General features: G+C 42.8%; 1 protein-coding gene and 1 non-coding gene across 4 annotated transcripts in view; both read left to right on the top strand.

Annotated features, from left to right (window-relative positions):
• Positions 1–16070, top strand: part of LOC125005198 (synaptosomal-associated protein 25-A-like) — a 33210-nt gene that overhangs the window by 830 nt on the left and 16310 nt on the right. For all 3 annotated transcript variants that reach the window (XM_047580313.1, XM_047580312.1, XM_047580314.1), the window contains exons 2-3: positions 12532–12638; positions 13468–13509. In XM_047580313.1, coding sequence (XP_047436269.1) covers positions 12567–12638; positions 13468–13509 — 114 coding nt within the window. In that variant the 5' untranslated portion in view covers positions 12532–12566. The remainder of the gene's footprint in view (positions 1–12531; positions 12639–13467; positions 13510–16070) is intronic.
• trnaf-gaa lies at positions 2125–2197 on the top strand. The gene has a single exon. It is a non-coding gene; the product is annotated as a tRNA-Phe (tRNA).

Below are 16070 nucleotides of genomic sequence, written 5' to 3'. Positions count from 1 at the left end.
TCAGGTCTTTGGAGGAGAGCATTGTGTGTTATCGCCGAGAGTGTTGGTGTAGTTTTTCCTAAAAGGGAGCAAACCTGGCCCTGGTGTTGATTTAGTGGAAGGAGGCTGTTTCCGGTAGATCAAGAGGGACGTTCACTTCCTGTTGTTGTCCTTTTAAACATTGTCTGAACATTGAGTCATAACAATAACAGGTCATTTTCAAACGTGCCTGTTCTGTGTTTCCACTAGTTTAAATGTGCAGTAGGAAAGTCTCTAATGTCCAAAATGCTGTAGTTGTTTATCAAGGACACTTAAATTTGACAAAAATAAATAAATAAATATTTGTCACATACGGTGAAATGATGAAGTCAGTATCTGTGAATTCATGTGAACCTACAGGTTGAATGTCTTTGAGCTCATTGTTTAAATGAATGCATTTAAAGTCCCATCCAGGGGAAAAAGAGCTGGATACAAAACTGTTGGTCCTGCCTGTTCCCGTCCTGCACCTGCGTTAATGTCAGCGAGGACAAAGAGCTCAGGCCGACTCTTAAGCAGATCAACACATGCGAGTTGCTTTTGTTTGATAGCCTGCTGTTTGTTTGTAGCCAGAGTAAAATGAAGGACAAACGACCGCAGCGGACCCAAAATAGTCGGTTAAAACAGCGTCTCTTGATTTTCATGGATATTCTTGCCTCGTGTCTGTTGCTGCTTTATTTTTAGACAATAGGTGATGTGGTGAAGTTGCAAAAGAGTAAAATTAGCATTTAGATTGGTTGCGTGGCACTGCAAAATTCAGCATGTAGATTGCCACAAGCTCGTTCATGTGTTGTGTTGGCGGCAGCTGGTGAGCTTAATGTTTACTTTGAAAGGTAATCAAAGACCATCCCGTTTTTGTTGTGAACGTCTGCTATAAATAGGCGGACGAAGGCTGGGTGGTTGGTGTACAACAAACCGAACAATATGTGATTATGTGATGAAATCAATATCAGAGAAACTGGTGTTTTTTGTCTAATACTCAAGAGCTGAAAGGTTCAGTTGAACATGAACCAATCTGTGCTTTCTGGAGAGAAAATTGCTCCTGTTTTTACCGGCACATACCTGCCACCCCTCACCATCACCACCACACTCCGACCACCCCCTCAGCACCCTTCACTCACTGCTCTGTCACCCCTCCTCACAAAAAGGTGAGAAATTACCACCAGCCTCCAGCCTGGACCTGCTACTGTAGATCTACTGGAAACACACACGCACACACACAGGGTGACACATTTTGTTCTCTCGTCCCTTTCAGTCACAAGCTTTAATTTATTCCCTTTGTGAAATATTCATCTAGCCCTCCTTGTCGCTGTCTTCTTTTTCTCTTGCTCCCTTATTGGGTTAAAGCAATAAAATGAGCGCAGAGATGATATTTGGAGTCTGTTTCTGGAAAGTAGCAGCAAATTTATCTAAATAGACTTATAAATTATACCAGCATAAATGTACCAGCACAAGTTTTCCTGGAGGGGCGGAGGTTTTTTTTTTTTTTTTTTTGTAAAGGCGGTGTGGGATGTTTTTGTCTTCCCCACAGTTTGTATTTAGAGTTAATCAGTTTAGTGCTGCTTACGGGGTGTTGGCTCAAGTGATCTGACTTCACTTGACAAAAACAAATTTGTTTTAACACCCTCAACTTACAAAGACGTTCCCTATTCTGTATTTTTCATTATACTTCGAAACAATTTAGCAATCGCTTTGCAAAAATAAAGGTCAATTTTGAAAGGGGTTAAGCACTTCACCTGGCTGGTTCAAACAGCTGAAATCCTGTGTTGTAGTTATCAGCCTGATAGGTCCTCCATCCTCTTCTATTTACTGGGAAATTGACGGCGCCTGCTGGAAAGCCAACAGCCCCGATTCAGAAAGAGGTGTAATTTTTAGCTGAAACCTGAAAGAAACATTCTGGAAACACATGAGACTTAAATTGACTTGTTAAACAGGCCTATAATATGGGACCTTTAAAGGCACACGGTGGAGTCTTTGGCCACTTGGAGTACCATCTAACTGGCTTCTTTTCTGTGTGCCATAAATGCCATAAATTCTGTTATTTCTACACTTAAAACATGAATATACATCGATCAGCCACAAGATTAAAACCACCGATGGCCAAAAAAGGCCGAAATAGCTCAGTTGGGAGAGCGTTAGACTGAAGATCTAAAGGTCCCTGGTTCAATCCCGGGTTTCGGCAGAAGCTTCTCCTTAATTTTCCTTCGGGGATGAATAAAGTTATCTATCTGTCCTGTGACACTTCAGTGTTCTGCTGGGAAACCTTTGGACCTGACATTCATTCGTGTGGTTGTTACTTAGACATGTAGCACCCCCACCTCATAGCAGCAATACTGTTTGATGGCAACCGCTGCTTCCCCAGCAGGATGCAACCTGTCACAGAAACAAACAAAAAAAAAAAAAAACGGCACAAGGTCTTGACCTGCCCTCCAAATTCACTAGATGCCAAACTGATCAAGCACGATCCCCTCACATCATAGGACACAAGGCCCCACCACTGTGGTGTCCTGTTACCAGACACCACAGGACACCCTCAGAAGGTTCATGTCCATTCTCTGATGAGTCACAACTGTTTTGGAGGCACAAGGGAGACCTACACAATATTAGGAAGGTGGTCATAATGTTATGCCTGATCGGTGTATACAACACACAATTTGCATGCAAGTTTTAAAAATCATCTCTGCAAGTGTTTTATGAAGCACTGATTACTTTTAATGAGCTTGTTAGACGTCAGGGACTCGTGCAGTGTGTGTTGACGAGGAACACTTTCATTTTGAAACACTTTCCACGTCCGTGTCCTGAGATCTCGTACTTAAGCTGCCTGCTATTGTCATACGATCCCCTCCAATTGATCAGCACGGCCTGGCGGACCCGCAGAAACCTGATCCTAGACAAGTCAAGGCTGATAGCTTCGCTGCAATGAAAATATGGGAATATTTTGTGAAAAACATCGAAAGAAATAATGTGTTTCCCACATTCATGTCTTTGCTGTTAGTGCGCACATGTGTTCATTTTGCTTGTTGTCTAAGCAATGTGAATCGTTTTTCTCTCCCTCCCTCCCTTGTGTCATATTTGTGCACAGTATGTGTGTTTCCATGCTCCCATACATCTTTTCATATATACTGTACTGTATGTCCCTGTCAGAGCCACGCATGTGAGCGCGTATAAATGAACAGCGTGAGCAGAGGAGCATGTTGACAGGTGTCCACTAGAATGTGTGCATGGTGCAAGAAAGGGGAAACGAGGGAGGTGGTGCAAATGTGTATTTGTGTGTGTGTGTGTGTGTGTGTGTGCACACTCTAAGTTTCGTGCGTGGCAGCAGGAGTGAAATAGAAAGACGGCGAATGCCAAAGTGAAAGTAAAGGAAAAGCCTGTGTGATGGAAAGTGAAAGGGAAGGCGAGTGGTCCACGTGTTATGTAAGTGTTGTGAGGCGTGTGTGTATCCTGTAGGCCTACAGATTAATCCAGTGGGTTTTATCCTCAGTGAATGGGACAGTGGGGCTTTGCAGTGATTATCCCTGCAGGCCACAGATGATTGCTTTGAATCTTCTGTATGTCCCACACGTCCATGTTTCCCTGCCTGCGCCTCCTCCCCTCTGCTTTCTTCATTGTCAGCGTGGTGGCGTTCGATGGAACAAAAAAGTTGACAGATCATAAAATTTGAGACATCTGTAGGTGGTGGAGTTTTGTTTTTTTTCTTTTTCAGTAAAACAATTGCTGTAGTTCTGCACTGAGTTTGAGGGACCGTCTTAGTGCGACGATTAATGTATATTTAGTTATTTTCCAAATGTTTACGCCCCCGCTCAATATCCATTTCTCTGGTTAATCTGCTTCTCTCAACCAGAGCTTTCTGCCTGTATGTCTTCATGGTGTTATGTAACAAGGAAATGTCAGAAATGCAATCTGCTCCATCATCCCCACTCAGCTGAGACAAAAATGGCGCAGCAACCTATTTGTTTTGGCTGTAATCCTCCGTCATAGCAGAGGTGTTAAAATCAGAGCCAGCATCTAAAATGGTACACGTTGGCGCTCGGTGCCAGGTGGTGGTCGACCCTGTCGACGTCTCTGCTCAGCCAATGAGCAGCAGCTTCATTTTATTTCACTATAGGCAGTTCAGCCAGAGATCCAGCCTGTAGGCTCGGGTCTTAAATAGCACGTTACGTTCAGGCAAGTTGTAGAAAATCTCAGTGATTTTTTCCTGATGAATTAGTCTTTACCCCAGATTTCCTCAGTGATTTTCCACAACAGATTTGCCTCCGTGCGCCCCTCCTGCCTCTCCGTAGGGAATGTTTTAATTCGGCGAGGCCATATTGTCACAGGAGGCGCTACCGTGCGCAGGAAACCGGCTTGTTCCATTCACGCTCAACCACTGTGGTCAACCTGGATGGACACCAGGAGGCTCGATTGTAATGCTGTTCTCTGAACATTTGACATCCGCCCTGCGTTTCAGAGTGCCTTGGAGTTACGCCTAATATTTCATCAGTTCGTACTGAACACCCAAAGAACTGAGTGGGTAACATTATGTACGCATGAAGGCAGAAAACGTTACAAAATGTTCTTTTTGGTGTTTTAAATACATAGTTAAATGCATTTTGGATACTACAGCAGTTAAAAGATGGGTTTCTTTTTTCCTTTTTAATGATGCTCTGGTAGTGTTAATACACACTAGCCAGTAAGTCCGAGCTGTTTGTGTGCGTGGACGTGCGCTATATAGGAGAAGCATGTTGTATTTTTAAGTCTGTGCATTATTCTGTGCCTTGATGACGGTACATGCATGTTTCATTAGCAGTCAGGCGTAACGTGGGGAGGGGGGAACTGTCTGAATAGTTCAGCCCTCAGGCTGAGTCATGCTCTCTGCACAGGTCACATCTGCACACATGTAATTCCTGTCAGCATGGAGGCAATAGTCGTTTGCGCTGTAACGGAAATAAAATTCATTTTTGTCCACAACAAATGTTCAGATTTTGTAATAGACTAATGATCAAATCCCTGGTCAACCAACACAGCAAGCAAGAGATTAAATATGGTCACTGTGTGAATAAACAATCCTTCTCATAGGCTCCTGTGAGAAAGACACTGCACAGAATAGAAACCAGTGCTGAAGGAAGTGATGCACCACAAACACCCTGATGCTTTACTGTCGTATATTTGTAATACGAATGCTGTCTGAGAGGAGTTGATGTAATAAACGTCAGCAGATCCTTTACCCTCGTGAGTGCCTACAGACAGATTTGAAACCCACTTGATTGAAGCCTTTAGTGAGTGTGGAGGAGTGTACGCAGGAGCATCCGAGCATGTGTTGTGTGTGTTGTGTTTACATTTATGTGTGCGTGCGTTATTGAAGGCTATCAGCCTCTCCATCTTAACAGTAGCCTCTCTGACGCCACCATAATTGTTTTTCCAGGGTTACACAGCTCTGTGTGTGTGTGTGTGGTTTATTACTGGTTATTACTGTCTGCAGCAAAATGCAGAAAGATATGTACACGTAGAGTTAGTCATAACAGGGACAATGACATGGGTTCAGATCAGGACTCGTTTATTGTACAGTGGTTTACAACATGTGCACAGCTCTAAACCTTAATTTGAACAGTATAGTTACATAGAAATCCGCCTACATGCAGAATGTAGCCATGAATGGGAACGTTAGCTATAGAGGCCAGAACATTTTTTGTTTTTGCTATAAAGTTAAGACTTCTATTATGGAGGACTGACCTGCTGTGGGGAACTGTGACTTTTTCATATGTCTACACTGACCTCATTCTCAGCCCTTCAGGTTGAATAATATATATATACAACATATAAAACACACACAGACACTATGTGCTGTATGTGCCCACGCTGTCATATGGACCCTCACACACATGCACGAGAAGATATAAAGGAGCACACATACTGCCGCGCTCATTGCTGCTGCATTAGTAATGTTGACCTGACTGTATCTACTGAATAATGAAACATGGTTCTGCTTTGATGTGGCAACATGTTGGACCCTCCCACCCTCAAACACATACACACACCTAGACACTAACACACACACACACACACAGCCATGTGCCCTGCTGCTGCTCCCCTTCTTGCCCTTGGCCCAGTTCTCCCTGTGCGATGTTACATTGTGGCGAAGCATTAACCTACACAAACACACACACACACACACGAGAGAGAGTGAGGCACGGTGGGTCTGCTGTCTCTGCCACTTTATTGCTTGGACTGGAAGAAGAAGAAGCCAAGAACTGCTGGCATGTCTGTGTTATAATTACAGATTACTGTGATTACCAAGTCATTATGAAGCCAGTGTTAGAGGCAGGTTTTCTCTGCCACCGAGCGGCTGCTGCACATTGTCAAGTGAATTCTAGCAGAACAATACAAAAGATGGAAGGCAGATGAATGATGCTCTCTCTGTGCTGAAATCTCTTTCAGCTTTCCCCTACTTCTCCTACGGTAATGTTCTGCCCGCAGAGCTGCATTGTAACCCTTCCAGACGCCCAGCAGCTACCCAGGGCTCACCTTTTGTTCCATTCAGTTTTGCACAACTAGCTTTGCTCTCAATTATACAAAGCAGCATTACAGAAATAGCAATGCTAATTTCCAATCACTCTGAGCCTGCCATCTCATTTCCAAGCATGTCAGAAACTAATCCTGAAAAAAAGAAGAACAACAACAACCACAAAAAAAAATACAAATGCATGAGCTATGCTGAAAATCTCGATCTAGATTTAGGTTAGCGCTTCTATAAGCTTTTGAGAAACATACAGCTAAACAACTGACAAGCTGACCTGATTTCCCTGACTGTGAGATTCAGAGCAGCCTCTGTGTCCCAATGTCCTATTTCCTTCACAAACGTTGTTTATCTGAATGCCTGATTGATGGCAGTCTTTTGGGTTCATAGTGGAAGTCGTTTATCATGACAAACAGTGGAGGACGCGTCATTGATTTCTCTGTCTTTTTTTTTTTTTTCACATTTCTTCTTAACGTTGCATGTTAATAAACGTGTCCTTCCTGCTTGGTTGGTCAGCACTGTTATTGTTATTGATAGTGACAGTGACAGCCAATGCAGTTCAGTACTACAGGTGTAAGAGCTCTGGACACAGCACAGAGGAGGTGGAGGTGTGCGCCCTGTCCCCTGCAGCTCTTCATCTAATAGCTCACTGTGGGCACTCCATCTTGGTCCATTACTTCCTGCAGCATTTCATGGTCAAATCTCGGTCAGTTAAAAAAAAAAAGACAGATAAGCACAGTAAACACTAAGTTCACTGCATTTACTCAACTCAATACTTTCCTGTTAATTGTTGTTTTAATATACAGTTGCCGATACGAAGCCTCATATCACTGACTCCCACTGAAAGTGAAAAACTTGTAGCTTGTTGCTCTTTCACTGCTTGTCTTATGAGATTACTCAGTCATTTTAATTTAAATAAAGTATATTTGTGTGGTATTTGTATCCCGTTTGATATTGCAACATTTTGTGTTGTTATTTGCAAGATGCCGGGAAAAAAAACAGGCACAACATTAAAACCACTGACAGGAGAAGTAAATAACATTGACCATCTTGTAATAATATAATGTTCTGCTGGGAAATGTGAGACATGTACCACCACCTAGACCAGACTAGACACCCTCACCTCATAGCAATGACACTCCTTGATGTCAGCAGCCATCCCCAGCAGGATGCAGCCTGACACATGAAACAAAAAACATGACAAGGTGTTGACCTGGGCTCCAGATTCACTAGATACCAACTGATCAAGTATCTAACAACACCACAGGACACCCTCAGAAGACCCGTGTCTATTCTGTACGCATACACAATATTAGGCAGGTGGTCATAATGTTATGCCTGATCCGTGTATATAGTTTCAACATAATACAAAAACCTGGTGTTAACTTTATTTTGACATATATGAAGTATAAAACCCCATTATTAGTACATTGTGTTTTCCACACACACACACACACCGAGGTTTTCAAGTATCTGAGTCTTTGTTGCCTGAAATAGCAACACACAAAGAGACAAACTTGCAGAGTTTAAAAACAAGCCTCACAACATGACCTGGTTTGTCGCGCGGTGAGTTAAGAAGAAAGACGCGATGATGGACGTGTAACAGACAAGGTGGGAGGCAAACAGTGACAGATGAGAACACCCATAGACACAAATTTAGGGTTTTTTAACCAAGAAAAGAATAAGAAAGACAGAATGACAGACGGAGGAGTTTACAAATTAGCATCTGGACTCTCTTTGTTCGCTGAGGCAGATGAGGATTATCTCTGAATCTAAAACCGCCGTTTTAGTTTTCGTCCCTGTAACTGGTGAAAAGGCTTTTGTGTGCAGGTTTGTACGTGTCTCGCTCATCGCGGTGACGTCCTGGTTCTTTTCACACCTTCTATCATCCTGTTTTCCACATCTAACATCGACAGCTTTTCGGATTAATGCTATTAATATTTCAATCAATAATTCACTGTTGCCCTTTCTGTGTCTCTATCTAAGTCCGTGTTCCTCCATCACGCCTGCTTTTGTTGCTTCCTTCTCTTATCTGGCCGTTTTTCCTCTAAGAGAAATTGCATCAAGAAGCCGCTGATATTCACCGTGATGTATTCAGCTGCAAGCTGAGTCGGCCACATGCTGTATAAAAAGAGTCTGCCTTTTTATGTAGGGTAATAGACTGGATTGTTACCTAAATCTTTCATAATACACGCTCTCTCTTCCCTGGACATAATCTATAAATATATATTCGTAGACAGAGCGGGAGTGGAAATGAAGAGATGAGAGATGAGCAAAACAAAGAAAGCAAGAGGAGATGAGATAGAGTCAGAGGAAAGTCTGTGTGTGAGAGAGAGAGAGAGAGAGAGGGAGGAAGAGCGGAGGAAACACAGGAGACTAAATCCTCTTTCCCCGCTGACTTTAATCTCTCCCCGGGCTGAGCCTGGCTGTTCAGGCCTTACAGCAGCTGTCAGTCAAGACGAGTGACAGGCTGCAGGGCCACAGGTGGGGGATGGGAACGGCCGGACCTTGTATTATGGCGATGCCGCTGTAGCGATGTGTCTACCTACGTGTGTTTGTGTGAAACATGGCGAGCGCGTTAAAGAGGAAGTGACTTTGAGAAGGTGGATGGACGTGGAGAACAAATCCGACCTGAAGAGATGTGTAGTTTTTGTGAACTGATCTAAAGCTGATGGGAACTGTTTACATTTACAACTTTTTGTAAAGAATGTGTATATATATATGTGACACTGCTGCCTTGTCCATGAGGCTTGTGTTCTCAGTAGCATGGTCCATTGTGCTGCTCTTGATTCAAGTTGATTCACGGTCGCTGAAATGAAAATGAATCAGAATGTGTTGAGTTTTTGTGCATCATAGTGTGGTACTGGCAAAAGCCGAGTGTTATCGTGGATCTAAACAGCAGCTTCACATCAATAGGTTCCTCTCTAAATTTAGGTTACTGTGACAGTGCATCTGTGGGACAGTTGTAACTGAGCAGAGCTAGCCAAGCTAATATATAGCACAGCACAACTCACTTACATTGTTTACAATGTTATAAGAGTAAAAGCAGATAACTGGGAACTTTTTTTTGGTCATGAGCAGATATTGTAGTGAGCTAATGTACAAACTTTTTATCCTGATGAGGGATGACCCCTGATTTGTTTTGGGGCCAATCAAAGCATTTTTAAAATGATCAGATAGGACTTAACCCGAAGCCAAACCCAGTCTTTTTTATTTTTTCAGATTTTTAGACATCCTTACAGCTAACAGAAGGTTTTTTTTTTTCTTTTTTTTGTGATAAGAGACAATATACTTGAAGTCTTTTTACTGTTATTTACTTTGCAGGGCTTACCCGTTGTGCTGTAAAAGATCGTTATAGGAAGAACTACATAGGACTGGTTTGCAAATTTAAAAAAGCAAGTGCACTTGTTGAGTTTTGAGAAGGCATTTCACCACTCACACTTCTGTGTAGCTACAAGAGACTGGTGGAAAGTATGAGTTTTAAATAGGAAACTGGTGAATTTATTTTATTTCACTTATGACAGTTCAGGAGGATCGAAACTAGATGAGAAAATCCTTCACCTTCAACTTTCATGGTCCCACTCACTGATTTCAATAGATTGATATTGTATTCTTTTATATATAGAAGTTATTATCATAGAAGATATTATGGACAGCAGAAATCTAAGCTAACATCAACTAATCTGGATGTAAATGGATGTAGGATGGTCGTATCTTCAGCAGCCAAGGACTAACTCTAACTGAGAGTAAGGCTGGTCTGTGGATGCGCACACTTCCCATACATCTGCATCATGAAGGCTGTATCACCACACGCCCTGAATGGATGCTGCACTTCTTCGCTAAACGAATTCAAACGGTGGAACAAGTGGATTCTGAGTGTGGTCTGGAATTGTGATAGACTGAGATAAAATGACCAAGACAAGGACAGATAACCACAATCCAAGCAATAAGAAACAAGAAGAAGAAACAATTAACAGCTGTTCAGTAACACAGGAATGTTACACTGGGAAGATGAATGTAGTGAAACGTCAACAGTTCTGATGTTATCGACTGGATCGCATCACTCTGTATTCAGTTTTAGGGACGTGTTTTGGTTCACTTTGCTTTGCGTGTTTCGAACATGCATCAGGGGGAAATTAATACAGTTGCTATTGACAACGACCACAGCGATGCTGTTGACAAGTGGGCACGAAGTGAGCGCGGCCACGGACATGATGGTTCTTGGTCCCTTGCCATTTGGAAACTTCAGATCTGTGGAGCAGAAAGACACAAACAGTTCTACACTCGCGCATAATCCGCGAAGAGACTGTCCTTCAAAACCACAAAACATCCCCCCACCATCTTTCATAACATGAACCTTATCACACCTAGCTTCCCTTGTAATGTTGCTGATCTGTGAATTCGTGTTTATTCTGCAGTCGCACTCAGCCAAGTGGCTAAAATGTAAAATGTCAACATAAATATTTTAAAGTGCAACTGTGCGCCGGGCACAGCGGACAAACACATAGAGAGACGGAGCAGGAAAGAGGGAGGGAAGCACTTTGAAAAGAGGCTTCGTTTTTTTTTTTCCTTTTTTTTTTTCTCCCTCCGCTCCATCTCTTTTCCCGGCACATGTTCAATTATTAACCACCGTTACGACTCCGCAGAGATGGAGGTAGAGTCAGACAGACAGACAGACAGACAGAGGCAGGGCAGAACAAGGAGATACTTTATCATCCAGCTGTGCCTCAAACTGACCTTGTGTGTATTCACCTCAGAGACAGCGTGACAGGGTCTGATTGATCGATGCTAGGATGCTGCAGATGAGCACAAAACAGGAGGCAAAATTGTGCGAGTTACCAGCAAGTTAAGAGCTGGAGCATCAATTTTTAAATTTTTTTTTTGCAGGGCACATTTGTTGTGTTTTAAATTGACGTGTAAACTTGTTTTAAATGTTATTCTGCCGTGGCAGGCTAATAAAAATCCTCCACCACGGTGCCTGATGGGCTCCAACAGCCAGCGGTCCCTCAGTCCCTTCGCTACACTGTACGTTGCAGTAGATTAGATTACATAAAGCTTTAATGATCCCCGAGCTGAAAGCTGCCGGGTGGTTAAATTTATAACAGCGACAAGCCACGTTAGAACAGAAACTCTTCGACGAGATTTGTGCAATAGAAACAAAAACTTATTAGACTCACAAATGAGATCTGATTGGACCAGATCCGATTATTTGTCTCCTTAAAGGATTCATTGGCCTGAGAGACAGCGGGCGGGGGAACGGAGGAAGAGATGGAGGGACGGAGACAGAGCAGCAGCAGCAGCAGCAGCAGCAGCAGGACGTCGCTCTGTCAGACTGCAGAGTAACAGAGTCGCATACATTTTTCATACTGCTGCTGCTGCTGCGCGCGGCTGCATGAAACTACTGTCCTGGATGAGCATCACAGCAACAAAAATAGATCCATGTCCCTGTCCTGATACGTCGAGGGGGAGGTCCAGGGTTATCAGGGTTGAGTTTTGAACTCGGAGCATCTGTAGCAGGAATCCTAGACTACAGTGTTCTTGTAAAAGCACGTTGCGAGTGTCTGTTCCTGGTGTTTGTGCTTGTGAGATAAAACTCTTTAACCTCAGCCACTACTCTGCAGCTGAAGTTGTCTTAAAGTCGCAAAACTTTGCTCATCCTCATGCACGGCGGTTTGTTTACGTGCTGTTGACAGAATGTTTCTTCTTGATTGTGCAGTTCATTTTGTCACATTTTAACATCAGGGTTCAGAAATGCAGCTGCAGTGTAAGGCAGCTCTAGATTTGTTTTATTTCTATATTTTATTACAAACGAAGTGCAACACTGTGACACTAGAGACATGTGCGCCTACCGTTCGTCATTGCCGATCCCTTACTTCTGCTATAGCCCCTCCCCCATCCCTTCATCCATCTATGATGGATGCGTACATATACTGATGTTAATTGATGAAGTGATAACTTTACTAATACAGATTTAAAAGTGTAACTCTCTCCTTCTCTCTCTCTCTTATTCTTCATTCCAGTTTTTCTTGTTTGAGGTCAAAGTTCAACAGTCACCATGGCGGACGAAGCGGACATGCGCAATGAGCTGGCCGACCTGCAGACACGTGCGGACCAGATAGCTGATGAGGTAAAGCAGAAGACGCACAAACACTGAAGTATTTCATGAACAGTAGCAGAAGTACTTGGTGTCATGTGGCCCTGGATTTACAAATCTGTTAACTGCTGCGACAGTAAGAATAGGAGGAGGCAGAGAAACTGTGAAGCAGTGATGTGGTCGGCAGCGTGATGAAGCTTTTCTGTGACACCCCAATTATGATTTGACTTTTCCAAATGACCCGTTCTCATGAACGTGTCTCGGAAGCCTCCAACCTGACGGACGGAGCTGCTCTAATGTGACCGTCTCTTGTTTTAGCCGTTGCTTCTTTAAGTCTCTTTCATCAAGACTGAGCTTTTTCTGGATAAGGAAGAACTTTGGCCTTTTTAATGAGTTGAGTCGGGCTCAGGAAGAGAGGATAATTCTCTGCAGCGGAATAATAGAGCAGCTCAAATGGCCTCATTAAACATTCATGAGGAGATAATGCAAGTCCATGAGGCACCACTGATGGGAGGAAAAGAGAAGTAGGGAGGGCTGGGATGGATGGATGGATTGGACAACATGGGGGTGAAGCAGAGGATGAGAAGATTAGTCTTTAGGAGAAAGAGTGAAATAAGGGTGAAAGTTCAAGAAATAGAGTTTCAAGAGATTCAGTAGAGTCAGTGAACAAAAGGAATCACCTCAATTATCAGGTGAGGATAAATCAGGGTTGATAATAGGACCGTCGGCATTATTTGAATATCTTATCTTAGCTGGCTTCAGTTCTAATTCGTCCACCTGTAGACTCGTCTTCAAAGTTCTCATTAACACCTACATGTTGTATTGTGTCTCTGCTAATCATTTGCTCTCTTTCTCCCTACAGTCCCTGGAGAGCACTCGGCGTATGCTGGCTCTGGTTGAAGAGGTGAGTCCAGTGATTCAGTGACATACTGTAGGTCACACTAAAAGTCACAACAGAGGCAGAGGGAGCGAGCAAGCGAGACGAAGCAATTATTTGCCTCTGTCTTTTCATTTGTTGACATTTACCATTGCTCTCCTGGCGCACACTCACTCCTCCCATTTGCTTTGTATGTGCGTGAGGTAGTTTCACTTGGATTGAGACAAGTTGTAAAATATGTTCTCCGTACAAAGTGCAGGAAACCGAAAAGACTCCAATCTGATCCATGTATGCGTTTAAAACAGAGCAGGTGATCCAGGTGCACATACAAACAGTGGTGTGTGTGTGTGGGGTACTCGGCAGGTAGGTTGCTCCTGTTTGGATGTAGTTTGTATCAGTCTACGTCTTAATGTAATCCGACACTGACTCCATGATGCTGAGATCAAGACTCTATGGTGTCCATTCTTTCTGTTTTAGGGATTCATGTTCCTTTTTGTCACTTAAGATTATTCTTTATGACACTGGACACTTCCCTGGTGTTACTGCACGATGTATAAGAGATCAAAATTTCATTTTTTTCTTCTTTAAACTTTCAATAATGGTGTTTGATTCTTCTGGTAAGACAAAGGGGATAGGTAAGATTTTAAATGCCTGACATGTTTCGACTATCATCTGCAGTCTTCTTCAGAGACGTCACCTGGTAAAAGTGTCATTTTAAAAAGGTGGTCCGTCTGTAGGCGTGTCCAGCCGTGACTGGGCACACTTATAGGTGGTCCAGCTGTAGGCGTGCTAAATCAAGTGTTTAGATAATTTTATTAAGCCAGGAAAAGAAAACATTTAAGACATAGTTAGGAATATTACAACCAGACCTTTGTGTGGCATGTTAGCTTCACACTGCATCAGCCAAGAAAAGTTGAGTTAGTTGAACATGTTCCCACAGCGGCAGAGACATGGTGCCGCTCTAACCCCTGTACAAGTCACACTGTCTTAATGAGACAAAGCCAGGAGGGACAGAGCGAGACCTGAGGCTGACCCAAACAGCGGCCTCCTCTACAGACAAGGTTTTTCATTGACAGTTCCTGAACATCTGACCTTTGAAGATAATGCCATGGGAATGCCATTTATTTGTTTCAACTGCTGCGGGGTTGGAAAATGTCCTGAGGTTTTGTTAGTGCAGAATGTGATTATCCCAGACTCTGGTCTCAAGTTGTAAACCAGTGAAATACTCAGAGGCAAACAGCTGACGTGTCATGTTTGGCTTCTCTTCAAGTTTGGCTATATGCTTTTTATCGCTCTCACTTAACATCTCCAGGGAAATGAGCTCAGTATAGACTGTAATGGAAGCACTGAGGCAGCATGGATGAGAGTCAACATGTTCCAACTGATAGTACACTTGAAACATCATAAAAATGACTTTTGGCTTATTCAAGTTCTTGCCCCCAGATGTTGTGCGGTCTGGGGCATGAATAACTTTAGTATACTAGTATTTTTCATTTTTTAGGCATGAAAGTGATTGTGTTCATGCAGGGAATTGTAAGCACGTGCTAGCAATCCTCATGACCTCTGAGCTCAAAGGGCTTATAGTGAGGCTTAAACTAATTGAATAAGGGAGAGCAGTCAAACCACACTTGTCCTGGGGTCCATCTCAGTCCGGCTCTGATTCTGCACACATTCATATTCTCCAAAACACACATCCTGAGAATAAAAGTCTCAGCTCTGTGCTGCACTCTTCTCAAAACTATTGGAGGCTAGTATTTGTGTTTAGATTTGTCTGATCTGTCTATTTGTTCATCTAGACACCCCTCTGTCTGTGCGTTAATCACAAAGATTAAGGTGAGAGGGGACTAGCATCACTTAGCATAACGACTGTAAACAGGAGGAAAGAGGAAGCCTGAATCTGTTTATCATCACCTTTAAAGACCATTAATGAAAACATTACAGCTCCTATGTTTAATCCATACAAATGGTGGAAGGTGCTTTATGTGCTGGACTATTTCTTAATTGATAGCAGTGACTCCCTGGCAGGTACCTTTGCAAACTAAAGCCTAACTAAACACTGGAATGTTATTTACTGAGCTTCAGAGTTGCTGAAAAGTATTTTTTTATTCTAAGCTTAGCTAAACAGCTTGTAACTGAGACAAAGTAAGAAAATAGTTTGTCAGTTAACGTGTAAAAGATTTCTACGATTTGATTTTGACGATGATCAAACCCTGTGGCGACTCTCTGATCGGTATCTTCTTGCTTCGAGGCATACTGATACCTTAAGATTATTTAAGTCAATATCACAATTACATGATAATAAAAAGTTTTCGCAGTAAACCTATGATTCAACACAGCGTGGAAGGACAGTTTGAGAATCAGTGATGGCGCCGTTCCATTAAGCTTCTCACTAAACTACTACTGTGAGCCAGCATGCACAAGAGTAGGACTACTTTAGAAGAACGCAAACTGCACCTGTGCGTGACAAGACAATATGTCTGCTATTAAGAAAAGTCTACTGACAATGCATTTGCATTCTTAAAACTGCACATGTTGAAGATTGTGTCTTGTCTATCCATCATCTTTTCCCACTTAGAAGGTCCTGGGGG

Source organism: Mugil cephalus, chromosome 3, assembly GCF_022458985.1.
Source record: "Mugil cephalus isolate CIBA_MC_2020 chromosome 3, CIBA_Mcephalus_1.1, whole genome shotgun sequence".
In the NCBI taxonomy this organism is placed as follows: Eukaryota; Metazoa; Chordata; class Actinopteri; order Mugiliformes; family Mugilidae; genus Mugil; species Mugil cephalus.
This window is presented reverse-complemented; position numbering and strand designations above follow the sequence as displayed.